Source organism: Haliotis rufescens, unplaced genomic scaffold (genome assembly GCF_023055435.1).
Source record: "Haliotis rufescens isolate VD_foot unplaced genomic scaffold, xgHalRufe1.0.p SCAF_3, whole genome shotgun sequence".
NCBI classification, from domain to species: Eukaryota; Metazoa; Mollusca; class Gastropoda; order Lepetellida; family Haliotidae; genus Haliotis; species Haliotis rufescens.
This window is the reverse complement of record NW_025964001.1, coordinates 11,807,825-11,822,644: the sequence shown is the minus strand read 5'-3', so window position 1 is coordinate 11,822,644 and position 14,820 is coordinate 11,807,825. Positions and strand designations below refer to the sequence as shown.

Below are 14,820 nucleotides of genomic sequence, written 5' to 3'. Positions count from 1 at the left end.
AACGGAAGCTATTCACATCAAAAGATACCAGCCGTCCATCAAACAAAGACCAACTAACGGAAGCCATTCACATCAAAAGATACCAGCCGTCCATCAAACAAAGACCAACTAACGGAAGCCATTCACATCAAAAGATACCAGCCGTCCATCAAACAAAGACCAACTAACGGAAGCTCTGACGGTGACAGACGGAAAATAAAAAGCTGGTTTAAAGAAGATTCCCTATTAAAGAATATCTAGGCTTTGACGACCTATATTAGAAGAATGAACATAAAACATATCAAACATATGTCGTGTTGATGAACCCGAAAACCGAAATTTAAACGCACCGTGGAGAGGAATTGTGGAACCAGCTAATTGGTAATTACAAACGGAGTTACGTCCCTTGTACAAGCTCTCTCCAGGGACAACATGCAAACTTCAGACACTGCAGGACAGTCTGGCACAGTAAAACATCATACATTTACCGATTTACCCAAAACCATTTGGGCATAAACCCATATTGCATAAGATCAAAACTTTGTTGTCACAATATATATTTTTTTTATGATTGCGAGTAATGTATACGACGGTGGTCGAAAAAAGAAAAAAAGGAAAAGAAATATCCTTATTTGTAGAATACCTTTTCAAAGCTTTGACGAGCTATACCAAATATTTGACAATTAAAACATACTGAGAGCAACCTAAACCCGAAAAATGAAATTTAAACGCAATGTGAAAAAAATAAATCTATGCATTGATTAAACTTGAGGATTCTGATCCCATTCTGAATCAGAATGTCTTAAATCTTCTTGAAATACCACAGTAGGTCGAAGCACGCATTGGTGTTTATTTTTAATAGTGGTAATTACCCGGTACGTTTTGGCTACCCTACCGGTTGCGTATATATTTATGAGGATTGAAATGACAAATTTGCGCAGGTTTTCATGTTACTTTCTCAAACATCAGTATAGCTCCCCGCTTTATATATGAACGATGGTGGAGGCGAATCCTATCCAGATAACACAACTTCCGTACGTTGGTGGCTAAAGTCGACAGAGAACCAGTGGCTTATTGCTGGCGGCCCGCTCGCGTTCCGACAGCGTGTTTGTCACAATATCGCATTATATAAGTCACGAAGAGTTGCTTTCATTCCAAGTTTCAACAGTTCACTTTCAGAACATATGCTGTTGAGAATATATACGACCGTGGTTTTCAAACCATTGTGAAATTTGCTACTTACATTATTTTTCAAGAAGCGTCATACAAATAGAGACGGACGGCGGATAATTCAGGATTTAAATAGTATTTTTTTCTTTCGAAAATATATAAGTAAATAAATAATAAGGACGCCCTTACCTCGGCGCATAACAAAAAAAAAAGTTGATGCTGTATAAAACAAAACTTAGTTTGAAAGACTGATATTTTTTAATAACAAAGCTGCAATCAACAATAACAGTAAGAACTATACCTAATATTTGCCATCTTCTGGCTACACATTTTCTTATATGTATCCATGTTTGATTGCCTTACTCGTGGAAACGCTGTGGTTCTTAATTAGTACCAGTGTCGTGCATTTGGGAGATAATAACTGGATTGAAGCACAAAAATGTTTCGTTATTTATATATTATCAGTCGAGCGAACAAACCTATAGGCATTACTTGGAAGTTGACGGATGAAAAAGTAGAGATAATTTTATCGATAACAACTTCCTTTACAGTAAATAAAGAAGCTGTTATCCATAAAGCTATCTCTACTTTATAGGGGCAACATCTGTTGCTAAGGGTCTGAAAGCAAAAAGAGAAATAGTGTGACTACCATATTTGTTTCAAACAGAGACAAATACACACACTGTCTCTTTCAGTGTTTTTTTGGCATGACGGGTATGTACATTTTTAATCCTATCACTATGTTATGTTGGCTTCTCCCGCTGTCCAACCTGCTGATTATGTGTTTGTTAAAGAAACAATTACACGCTCAGGTGCGCTAAGTTTGGCGGCCTCTTTGATGTATGTGTAACGTTTTGACAGGTAAATGAGGATGGACGCTGGAGACGGTAGCCAAGTCTTGGATGTGCGCCTACCCGTGCACAAGGGGAGTAGGATGCTGCTGTATTGATTGAGAAAACAATTAACATTCTCATTGCTGTAAAAACAATAATGGTTTCGCAAGAAGCTCTCCTCGGCGAGTCGTACCTGCTCTTGTGAAAGAGATCTGATTCTTACAACAACATGATCTCAATGTGTTGTTTTTCGATAGGTGTTAGAAGAGTTCCGACAGCCAGAAATACGTATAAAACTCCCACGTTCCGAAATTACAGCTTCATTTCCGATATCTTATTTCGTTAACACAGTTCAAGTTGTCTGCAGCGTCTATAGATTTAAACAGTTCCTCACGCCAACTATCCAAACATACAAGTAAGTTGCCAGGTCAAGGAGCATGTTTATATTGCATGAAAATACAGCTGAATGTGTTTGTCTTTTGTTTAACGCCGCACTCAGCAATATTCCAGCTATATACGGCGGTCTGTAAATAATCTGGACCAAACAAATCCAGTGATTGATATCATGAGCAACGATCCACGCAATTGGGATACGGATGACATGCATCAACCAATTTAGCGAGTCTGACCACCCGATCCTGTTACCCTCCTACGACAACCAAAGTCGCCTTTTACGGCAAGCATGGGTTGCTGAAGACCTATTCTACCCCGGATCTTCACGGGTCAGCTAAAATGTGTTTGGTTTGGATGCATTGCATATGCCCTTCTATATTAAAAGGTTACCAAAATAAAAAACCTGCGGTGTGCTTACAGAATGTAAATGTATGTTTGTTTAAATCCGCACTCAGCAATATTCCAGCTATATGATCATGAACATCGATCTATGCAGTTGGGATACGGTGACATGCATCAACCAAGTCACCGATCCCGTCAGTCGCCTCTTACAAGCATGGGCTGCTGAAGACAAAATCTAACCCCGATCTTCAGGGGTTACGGAATGTATATATGTGAGAGGAGGTGTATCTTCCAGGTAGCATTCCTCATACCACTGCATGTGTACACCCCTACAATATATAACATAACAAGTACAGTATTTTCATTTCTTCAATTCAGTATGAAGGTGAAGAGTCCAGAGATCAAGCCCGGCAAGAGTGACGTCAGCAAAAGGGTACTTCCGGTCAGGAACAGAATCAAGTACTCTGCCGTTCAGGTGAGTACACAAATAGGCTGCACAAAAAATCCCCATCAGAATTCCTACTATTACTTATGCGTGATTGCAAATTATGAGTATGGTTTACAGCAATGTCAAGAATTTAATTTAATTACAACGATATTTTCCTTCACAGTTGAGGCAACTGGAGAAGGTGTTCCTGTCCTCTCAGTATCCTGACAGCTCCATCTTGGAGGATCTCTCCAACACCATCAACATTGACGTAGAGAGACTATCGGTAAGCTGATTCTTCATAATGTATGAGCTGATATATAATTTTCATAATTTTGATAATTTAATTATATTTATTTATAGTATTATTTAATTATAACAATCATGTCAGTTACCATATTTTGTATTTCTAGAAACAATACGTGTGCCACTATGTGTATATATGATGTTTATTATTTTCCACAGATCTGGTTCCAGAACCGTCGCTCCAAGTTTAAACGGCAGTCTAAGGATGGCCACGTGGCCTGGATGAGGAAACAGTTGTATCATGGCGGTACAATCCAGTCACGTGACAGTTCCCAGAAGGAACGGTGTCATGTGCTCACTCCGCGCGCTCCTTCCACGTGTACCGACGCTGCTGACAAGGCCAGGTCAAAGTGAGTCTCAAGCTCTTCATTCCAAATAATATAAATTCTTTGGCACCCAAGCTCAGGAGACGACTAAAAATAAGGATTTGGTGCATTTAGCCTGGACGATTTTGTTGTATACCGAATTTTGCACATGCTGTCAAATGATGCAAATATACAGGCTGTGATAGACTAACATATAGTCTCTGAAATGAACATATTGTACAGAAAAAAACAGTTGTTCAGTTATCTGTTCAAAAATCTAATAAAAAGGGAGCCCAGTGATTCTCTTCATTTTCAGATACTGATACTGCAGTAATCTAGACTTGTCAAACATTATAGACTAGCATGGGCTGTAGTTGATATAAATGTATCAGGGTCTGTAAGACAGACTAAGGCTGTGATACAGCTTGAATAATGGGTTTACCTACTCTAATATGATTGTCAGAAATGTATCTACGGACACAATCAAACCAATGTTTACCAACCGTTCTTCTTTCCAGCCTCCACTACCTGCCAAGCGCCGAACCCAGCTACCCACCTACGTCAGACTACACCTGCAGCCTTACGACGTCATCTACGTATCCATCCCCTTACACTATTCACGATGGAGCTTTCAACGACACGCCTGGTACAGAACCCACACGGACCCCCCTTCAGCACTACCCGACCCCCGAGGTGTCATACCAGGAGGCCTATCAATGGGCAGCACAACCTACTGGTCCGTCCTGGCAGTCCTTGGCAACCGGAACCTACCCTTACCAGAGTTATTCCCCCTTCGACTATCCTTCAGTTCATTTCCCTCAAATTGGCTCCAGCTATTAGACGTGTTTATTGACTTATTCCAGGTATACCCCGGTCATACAAAGTGCTTTTTTCGATGTCATAATACCTGAGTCTGGTATCTGTAGTTGCTATGTATGTTAGAGCGACCCATCTCGTCATGTTGACATTGTGTAAATACAAATAAATACATAATATTTATTTCATTGTCTTCTTATATTTAATCTGATGACAAGAAAAACGTCTGTTCTGATGCAAACAGTCTTATACACGACCTGACGATTGCGATCTGACTGATTGTTACGACTGACCTAACTACATGCACCATCTTGACACAAGTGCTCAACTACAAACTACCTGTGATATATTTTGCGTTATGGATTGGAACTGTCAAGATGACTATGTAAATGTTTCTGAGATACTATCATTTCATGTTCTTATGCAGCACGCATTCTCCCACTTTCATGTAAACCACGATCACAAGAATCTTACTGATAACCTACAGGTGAATTTTGGATTCGAACACGTTTGTTAAACGTGGATAAGCGGGCATTTTCTTTCTTAATCCAAATAAGGTAACACAAAAATACAATGCCCCCAGGTCAGACATTTGGTCAAACGTGGTGCTAGCTATGTGTTCAATGAATGGGGTCGACGGGGACTTTTTGTTGAAAGCAAAATATATCACAGGTAGTGAAAAGTGAAGAACTTTTATCTGATGACTTGCTCACGTAAACATCCAAAACCAAGATGTTGCACATGTAGTTCAGACAGCAAATGGGTATACTACACTTGCAGCCTCACGGCGCCATCTACGAATATCCACCCCCTCACACTATTCATTAAGCCTTCAACGAGACACTGGGTACGGTCCCTACTGGGATCCCCCTTCAGAATTACCTCTTCAGTACTACTCGACGGGGACTCTCGATGAAAGCAAAATATATCAGAGGTAGTTTGTAATGAAGAACTTATATCTAATTTCACTTCACCTCACCTCCTAAGTGTTCGACACTGGTAACACGTGTTCGTTCTAGGTCTTGTCTAAAGTACTAAAGCGGAGAAATGCGTTATTTTCGATTTGGAGGGGGCTGGAATTGGGGCAAAAGAATTTTGGACGATAAAGTCCACCCATAACATGTACCGCTATATTCACCACCAAAGATCAGGGTACTTATTTGGTCAAAACGGTATCAGACACCAATATAAAATCCTCAAAATCCACCATGGCTTTTTCTACATCATTTCAAACAACTGCACCATGCACTATTAACCTATAAATGCTGAATATGGGGATCTGAATCCCTAAAATTATATTTAGTCTTTACTGAGATTTAGAAAAAGTACACCCAGCTGAGATCTGTAGAGAAACAATATGTATGTATGGCTGCTTGGCGATTTTAACTGAACCAGTATGCTGGTGCTGTTGCTGAACACCACAAATCACCCGCCCAGCAAGACCCCAACTACGCCGTCCATATCACATACAGATACATTAAGTATAGTCACAAACCCTTTCCATAAAGTACGTGATCTAGACAACCTGTTGACGGACTTCCATTTTTTGGGAGCCTCCATGGCTGAGCAGGTTAGGTCGCTGGTTTGTGTTCTGGCGATTACGTGCCTTACTCAGAGAAGCGTGGGTTCGAATCTCGGATGAGTCTTAACCCCCCAAAAAGTAATAGAATTTGTGTTCAACTAAGAAAGTGTTATCCCAAGTATAACATGTGTTACATTTGACCACTTTCTAAATAGACCCGTGAAGATCCGGGGTAGAATAGGTCTTCGGCAACCCATACTTGCCCTAAAAGGCGACTATGCATGTCGTAAGAGGCGACTAACGGGATCGGTGGTCAGGTTCGCTGAATTGGTTGATGCATGTCATCAATCCCAATTGCGTGGATCGATGCTCAATGATGTCAATCACTGGATTGTCTGGTCCAGACTCGATTATTTACAGACCACCGTATATAGCTGTAATATTGTTGAGTGCGGTGTTAAACAACAAATAAACAAACTTTCAAAATGCCATTGTGTATTCATATTTAAAGTTTAAAACAACCGACCTGTTCCCTCAGGCAGGAACGTACAGCGATGATTCACCGGTAGTCCTGCCCCATGACTGGAATATATTTATTTTATATAAAAAAATAATCTAGAAACGCATACAGAAGCAAGTCTAGCCAGCTCTAGCTAGCTCTATGAAATTAGCATAGGGAATTTTTTGTTTATTTTTAGAGTTAAGGACATTGTGTAATATAAGATTTCAGAGACTAAATGTTGTTATGAAATCAGCAAAGGGATTTTTATTTTATTTTGGAGTCAAGAAGGATATTATGTAATATAAGATTTCAGAGACTAAATGTTAATCTAATTCACCGGGTAACAGCTTCTAAGTTCGGGCGAAATTATTTTGCTTGTGAGGCCACCATAATCTGGAATTGCCTGCCTAATGATTTCAGAAAAGCTGGACCATAAAGAGATTTCTGCTGGCTTCTTCGGACCTCGTCACGCCCCATATGCAAATGCTCCATGTGTTAATGCACAGGACCATGTAACAATAAAAATATAAAAAAAGTCGCAAAATAATCATAGACAAAGGCCTCGTCAATAATTTTTTTGCGGCTTTTTTATATTTTTATTGTTACATGGTCCTGTGGTTAATGTAATATATAATACATGATTCTCCCCTCTGATTTCTACTGTAAATATGTTTTAGCTTTCATGTTCATTTATCATCTCAGTTGTTATATAATTGTTATTGTTATACATATTATTTTGTAATATATATATTATTTTTGTCAGAATATTAGTTCTGAAGAGGTAATGTCATATTGTTACCTGTAATAACCAACGTTAAATAACGTTTCTGTTTTTTCCTGTAGATCTCAGCAAGTCTTTTGTCAAGCCATATTTAAGCAGGTTGCTTATCTGATATATATTTCGTAGCAAAAGTCAATTTTCCACATCAAATCAAATAAATACTTCTCCCTTCTCAAGTCGAGCTCACGTGAGCGCTATAACGGGGTGTTAACGATATGTTCCGCGTAGGACTTTTTTCATCAAACAATATTTCCACTGTTAATTGATCGATTTGGCTCACTCAGATATACTAAAAGTCAGGTAATACATCAGGTACTCATAGAAAGATATTGTATTAGTACATCGCGAACACATGTACTATTTCGTGAGGACATCACGATAGCGTCTTCTCCAACCGGAAGTTGGGAATAACTGGTAAACAAACGTCTCTTCACACAGCCAATATGTCATCGTTTCGAAACATCCCCAATTAACAATGCCTGGATCAACTCAAGTAAGGGAGACCATAGAGCTGCTGTCAACATTACTGAACGAAAATGGAGTATCACTTGTCACCGCAGAAACATTTCGCTTGGCAAAGTTCAACAAATATGAAGCGGTAAGATAACCGACAGTAAACTGGTAAATGGCGTAACCCTGCTTTCCTGTGTCAGGGCAACCTACCCATAACCCTTCACAAATGATTTTTAATACATATACCAGGGTTTATGATATTTAAACATTTCGAAGCAGGGTTATGGACGAAAACTTTACCAACAGGCAACACGAACTAGGCGTTAAACAACATTCAAACAAACAAACAAACAAAACACGCAGTGCTATCCCTCATTAGACCATGTAGACCTTGGATTCGCTTTTCTTTTCAATTTCCCTTTACGATCCTTGGGGTTATCAACTTAGCAGCCCTTTACAATAAATTAATTGTCAGTAAGGATGAGGGATATATCACCTCTACAAGCTGGCATGAGGAGTTTGATCACCCCAAATCCCCATAGCACTAATTGTGTACCCGGTAAAACCCAGCACTGCCCAAATGACATTTGTACAGTTCTTCACATATAAACCATGTTAGGATGATCAAACAGAATTTTTCCTCTTCAAGAAGTTGATTGATACTGTTCAGCAGTTTTATGTTTCATTTACAGTGACTACTCATGATTGTCAAGTTGATGTTTTTATCAATTACAGACCCCCGTAATGTGGAAGCTGTTGTTTGAGCTGGTATACTTCAGCAATTATGGAGTAGTTGATGACTCTGCTGTCAAGGCTCAGAGGCAACTTTCAGTTGGTGAGGACATCGTTTTTTTATGTTGTTATGAAGTTGATGATTATGAGTTTTGCCTTTTCATGTTTCCAAAAGCGAGAGACACTCACTTCATTTGGTTGTTTCCCATGCTTGTAAGATTATACTAGAAAGTTTATGTGAAAAGAAAATGACCACTTAGCATGCTGAATATGATACATACTTGAACATGTTGAATGGTAACCACCAGGGTAGTCTGACAATCTGACCTTGGATGGAAATTAACCAGAAATGTGTACTATCCTGAATAGTGATAACATGAATCGGTACATCCCAAAATGTTTAAAATTCTACACACCCGCAGGATACCTTTATCATTAACATGTGATTAACAAAACTGGACGAGGCTAGCAGGTTAGTGCTAATTTGCATCCCTACTGACCTAACTACTTGTGTGTCACTATAGGCCACACAGCATAGGTCATTGCCTGGTACTATCAACCACTGGTTCAGGACACACAGACAAACCGATGTCATACATCTATGATATTGCCTGATGTAACTTATACTTTAATTTTCACTCCCCACCTTTTACAACAAAACACATATCACATGCAAACTGGAGGAATTAAAAACACAAGTTTACAGATAAGAGCATGTTATGAAGATATACTGTTACAAGGTGATTTCCAAATTGAAACACAGAGGTTAACCCAGAAGTCGACTCACAAATAAATGAATTATGTAATCAGAAATCAATGAATAATCAATTAATAATATTAAAACACGCATTTTTAGGTTTACTATCACAATAGGATATACGATGAGTCAATTTAGCAATAAGTGAACTCATAAATGTCTAGAATTTCGTCACAGTGGAATGTCTTGAAACAGGCCTGTCTCCATTCTTGAATCTAGCATAGTATTGGAAGCTGTCAAGAATCCAGTGTGTCACAAATAGGTATCCAATCCTCACTTGGCAAGTTGATAAGACACAAGTCAGGTCGAAAAAGGTTTCAAATTATCCTCATGTCGCTCCTATATAGGTACAGCCAACCTTCTAGTAATTGTCCCATCCTGAAACTTCTCAAACAACCAAGTCATGTTCATGTTTGCACAGGGTGGATAAGTCTAAATTACTCACTGCCGCTGACAGCTTTCACAATGAGTCCATGACAGCACTCAACATTTTACTGGCACTTCAATCATTTGCTGCCACTGACAATCAGTACACATAAAATTTGCAGTTTCCACTGCCACATAACAATAGATTTGGCCCAAATTGACACGCTTTTTTTTCACAGAGGAGAAGTGTGTCCTTGTCAAACGAGAACTACAAAGCCGTGGTTACATGTCCCATGACTTTGCTCACTTGCCAAATGACGCCTCAAGAGGAAGTCGTGAACTGTTGCTGGCTATGGCCTGGCTGATATGTAAAGAGACACTGATAGAGAGGTTCATGGACAAGTGTACATCTCCCTTGGATGAAAACATTTCACAATGGTGCAAGGTAAGGGAAATCATGTAAAGAAATCTTTTCAAGGACAATGCATGAACACTATTTGAAAGCTACATGCAGATTTCGGGGGATGATAAACTTGCAGGCCTTTAGCTCCCTGTAAAACACACACACCTAATTAATATATTTTTTAACCTGTATGTTTTTTTATCAAAATAGAGGATAAGCATTTACACAACCATGCGACATGTGTTTCTTGTGTTTGTAGGAATGGCCTAATTCTATTTGTGACTTGGGTCCTACTCCCCAAGGAGATTCGGCTGTGCCACCTGGAGAGAGAGTACAGAGGCTGCTAGTGCTGAATAGTAAACTACGACTCAACCTACGGCGAATGTACGCAGCTCAGCAGCATGAAGCTAAGCTTCTAAACAAGGTCTGTTTTCATTTACTCATTTATTTTTGAATGAGTGTGTTGGATACGATCAACAATAATATCCTGTTATTCATGAATTAACAAAATGATGTTTGAGTAATAAATATTTTTCTGCTACTTGAACTATAAGCAATTTATCATTTTCTGCATCAATATACACAATATATGTGTAAGTCTACAAAATCTTTCTTGAACATCAGTAATACTCCTGAAAGTAAAACACAATTCTGATTTCACGATAATGTGCCTTGTTCTGCACACATTTTCAAAAGTCAGTTACTTGAGAACCAGTTGTTGGGATAATGTTCAAATCACATTATCAGTGTTGATCATGTTGATACAGGTTATGTAGTAGTACTCGTATATAACTTTCATTTCAGATTGAAAATACCACAGCAGGGATATCACTTCGAAAAAACCGTGATAATTTATCAGCATTGGAGGTTCATTTGCTAAGACACCCACATCTGCTGAAACGAGTAAGGGAATACTGTTGTTTATTGATATCAAACGTTACATTCTGTAGATGGCCACTAGTCCGAAGTAACAATAACAGCATACATTTTAACTCTAAAAACTCTACTGAAATTGATGACAAGAGACCAGCCCAGGTTAGTAGAATAAAGTGGTTAAAGTGTTCGCTCGTCATGCCAAAGACCGGGTTTCGATTCCCCACATGGGTACAATGTGTGAAGCCCATTTCTGGTGTCCCCAAACATGATACTGCTTGAATATTGCTAAAAGCAGCATAAAACCATCCTCACTCACTCACTAGTAGACTTAAATGTGTTTGTCAAAGAGGTCTCTTAAATCAAACTGAAAATTGTGAAACCTTTACCGTGTTAGAATTGCATCAAAATAATTTAATTACCTGTCCTGCTTGTGTTTTATCATGTCTAGATGCTGGTGCTACTAGATAAGGACAATGAACGTCTCCAGAACCTCATGAACTGGCGACAACATGAAGACGTATTTTGGAAGTGGATGGTAAGCCGTGAAGAGAAAACCATTCTAGACCACTGATCTTTCTAAGAGAAAAGTGTTGTTTTTATTGTTTTTACTCATAAGAGTGGATGTATATACCAAGCACATTCTTGGTGAACCAATCATGATTTGTTTACACAACTCAATTTCTTAATTTCAGGACAGTGTCCTTGACCTGAAGGTGAAGGCTGCAGCAGAGGACCGAGACCAGAGTGAGGCTCAGTCTGGCGCTGTGTATCTCCAGGCCCCAGTTGACGGACCCGTGCAGATGCAGCTGGCTAGACAGCAACTGGTACAGTCCATCCTCAGCTATGAGAGCAGCATCAAGTACCTGGAACAGCTGTGGGAGACTAAGGTACTTGTTTTCCTATGTGAGAACAATCATCTTTCAGATATCATTGCATGATGAAAAGCGTACATGACCAGATTGTTGATAGGTGACCATGGTGATGCTAAGGTGTGTTAAGGTGAATTGTTTTTAGAAACTGGAAACCTTTGTTTAAGCATGTTTCCACTTTGGATTGAACAGAAGAATGAAAAATGCATAGTGTGAGATAGGATAAGTATATTAATGTACAATTTATTGTCAAGTTTTCCATTCTCTCAGTTGTGTATTGATAGGAATTACAAACAATGACCAGTATGCTTTCCCTCAGCTTCATCTTTATGCACTTTTAGTGCAGTATATTTAACTGTTTTAACTTTGTATGCTGGTGATTAGGTCTCTAACTCTGAGACTTAAGGGTTCGAATCATGGTTGGGACTTCACTGAAAAAAGTACCAGAAAGCGTAATCCCAAGTATGATACATGCTATATTGTTCTCCTTGCAGAGACAGGAAATCAGCAACCACGAGCTTGACAACTTAATAGCCTCAATCAACATGGACATATCAGTCCACAAGGCTAACCTCATGCTAACTGCTGCACATGATGTAGCTGGGACACTCAAACCAGAACCTTCGTTCAGATTGGCAAGTAGAGCACGCTCCCGGGGTCAGGGCAAAGTGGCAAATGTGCAGCATTCCCCCGGTGAAGGTGGGGACAGTTGTTGCACAGATATTACCAGAGTGACAGAGGAACTGACACGTCAGATCCAGGACATGCGCACTCAACTCACCCAGATGCACCGGGAGTGTCAGAAGACACTGATGGGACTAGCCCGGAACATACCCTCTGCTATCTGTATAGAACCAACAGCAGTCCGACAATCCGACCTGTATGCGTAGAATGGGAATCTGTGAACTTCCATATCCTCAACGGTTTTCCATTCTGGTTTGATAAATACCCTGGACCCATTCTCCACCATAGCTTTCTATCGGAAGTGACATCACCATCTCCATTAGGGCTGTAACAATGCACCGATACCTAAATATCATCGATACTTAGGTACACACAATACTTGAATCATCAGTTTGTGAGATCGCGAAACGCTGTAAGTAGAACAGGAACTAATAGAGTTACCTCCCATAATGGCAGAAATAGCAAAGCGCCACCTGTAAGCATGGCAGAACACAACGACGTGTTAGCTGAGTATGCTCCGACTAACTGTCATATTTAATAACAATCCCTTCATTTAAAACTGTTTTGATCTTGTGGTTTTCTTTGTTAATGATTTTGAGATATCAATACATAAATGTATGAAGAAGGGGGTTTTAGAGATGTATTTCAGTAATTTCATCATTTCTTACTATTTGATTTGGTGTATCCTAATACCAGTAGTATCGTCAGTCCGTATCATGATACGAATCTAGCGCAAGATACCAGGCAATACTCAGCTCTAATCTCCACATATTATCACCAATTCAGAACAGAATTTCTCACATTGGTGAGCTTGAAATCAGTGACCAATCAATATGACTCCCTAAAAAGAGTTTGGCATTAATCTAATTTCAAGCCCTTTGTATGCTCTAATCAAATCCATAGACTGTTACTAATGTTCTTTTAGCTGTATTACATTATTTTGAATGGAGAAGGAAGTACTTGCCTTATCAGGCATCTGACAGTTGTATTTGAGATGGTATGCCACACACCTAGTTAAGTACTGGTGATTTTACCACTTGTTTCAATCATGAAATAACAGTGTATTTTACCAACAGCTATTTTTAACGAAATGTCCTTCAAGCTGGACTCTATGATTTGAAGCTATGTTGTCCAGGGTATTTATCTTGATAGACATGATAGAGTGGAGGTGTATTACACTGGAGTATCAAGGAAGGAACTTCCAGTGCCATTTACCTTTCCATCACTTAGTATAACAGCTCCTCATGACTTAGAAAATTCTTCCTGATGACGTTTTCGGAGGGGGTAGGGGTTGGGGGTTGATGTATAGACAAGATTTTTACTAGTACATCTGTATGTCTGGATTCAGGAATACAGAGGGGAATGCACAACATGCTTAAAGCAGGAGATTTGTTTTTCAGTGTTAGCTTCTGATTAATTCTCCCTGAGGAATATACAGATGAGACTTCTGTTTAATCGATTCTTCTGTTCTCCCCTCTGTCCATTGAACCCCAGGGTATTTTCACCTTTGGATCAGTTTAATATGGTGAAGATTAAGGCTAAAAAAGATCATAGCCTTGGTTCTCAGGCACCGCCTGCATCATCATGAAGTCTGCCGCACGGTTCGTTTTTATTTCCTAATACCCCAAAACAATGCAATCCAATATAGCACGCAGTTACTTCCCCTTACATGCGCGCTGCTTTATTGTGCATCTGGTGTTATGGTAGTGGCGGCAATAACGCTTTCATATGATTGTTTATGTTGGGAGGCCCTTTCCCAGGTTGATGGTACATAACTGTTTATTTGGTTACATACTAGTTTGAACAAGCAAAAAAAAAATAAAATGCCACCTGCCCGCACTATATTTTCAAAAGTCATTGCTTGAGAACAAGTTCTTTTATTTTTTAAGCCTAATATATACATTTAGTTCTGTGTATACCTTGTTACATACACTTATGATATACAGAGAATGTGTATTGATTCACATAGAACTACTGTGCATAATTTGACATGAAGAATTGGAAGTGGAAACCATTATATGCATCGGCTCTGTCTGCTAGTGCCAGAATGTTGCACATGTAGCACAGTGGTCTATTGCATTGTAATAGGCTGTGCAGAATTATGTCCCTTAGTCAAGCTGAGTTTGAATCCATGATAATGATCTTAGATATTTATGAAGTGGCAAATGTTTACCACACCATTAAACCTAATTCACTTTCTAGATGTACAAGCATTAAAAAACAACATTGTAGTTCTTACTCCTTTGGGGTTTAATTTCATTTATTTTTGCATGTGATGAAGACAGCTTTAATTCATATATTCAT

The 14,820-nt window shown here is 39.2% G+C and overlaps 2 protein-coding genes across 2 annotated transcripts; both read left to right on the top strand.

The window, feature by feature from the left end:
- The first annotated feature begins 3,096 nt into the window (after positions 1-3,096).
- Positions 3,097-4,595, top strand: LOC124146605 (homeobox protein OTX1 B-like). Its single transcript, XM_046516963.1, has 4 exons — positions 3,097-3,192; positions 3,329-3,430; positions 3,610-3,800; positions 4,274-4,595. The coding sequence occupies exons 1-4, from the start codon at positions 3,097-3,099 to the stop codon at positions 4,593-4,595; spliced, it is 711 nt and encodes a 236-aa protein (XP_046372919.1).
- A 3,166-nt stretch (positions 4,596-7,761) lies between these two features.
- Positions 7,762-14,369, top strand: LOC124146608. The gene is made up of 8 exons (XM_046516965.2): positions 7,762-7,974; positions 8,565-8,664; positions 9,924-10,129; positions 10,347-10,511; positions 10,892-10,990; positions 11,412-11,498; positions 11,656-11,850; positions 12,327-14,369. The coding sequence occupies exons 1-8, from the start codon at positions 7,852-7,854 to the stop codon at positions 12,720-12,722; spliced, it is 1,371 nt and encodes a 456-aa protein (XP_046372921.2). The 5' UTR covers positions 7,762-7,851; the 3' UTR covers positions 12,723-14,369.
- Positions 14,370-14,820: the final 451 nt, after the last annotated feature.

Excerpts from the sequence above, each read along its gene's own strand:
- LOC124146605 (XM_046516963.1), top strand. The coding sequence starts at position 3,097 with ATGAAGGTGAAGAGTCCAGAGATCAAGCCCGGCAAGAGTGACGTCAGC. Across the intron at positions 3,431-3,609 it reads TTGACGTAGAGAGACTATCG|ATCTGGTTCCAGAACCGTCG; the intron begins GTAAGCTGATTC and ends TATTTTCCACAG. Across the intron at positions 3,801-4,273 it reads GCTGACAAGGCCAGGTCAAA|CCTCCACTACCTGCCAAGCG; the intron begins GTGAGTCTCAAG and ends TCTTCTTTCCAG.
- LOC124146608 (XM_046516965.2), top strand. The coding sequence starts at position 7,852 with ATGCCTGGATCAACTCAAGTAAGGGAGACCATAGAGCTGCTGTCAACA. Across the intron at positions 10,130-10,346 it reads ACATTTCACAATGGTGCAAG|GAATGGCCTAATTCTATTTG; the intron begins GTAAGGGAAATC and ends TTGTGTTTGTAG. Across the intron at positions 11,851-12,326 it reads AACAGCTGTGGGAGACTAAG|AGACAGGAAATCAGCAACCA; the intron begins GTACTTGTTTTC and ends TTCTCCTTGCAG.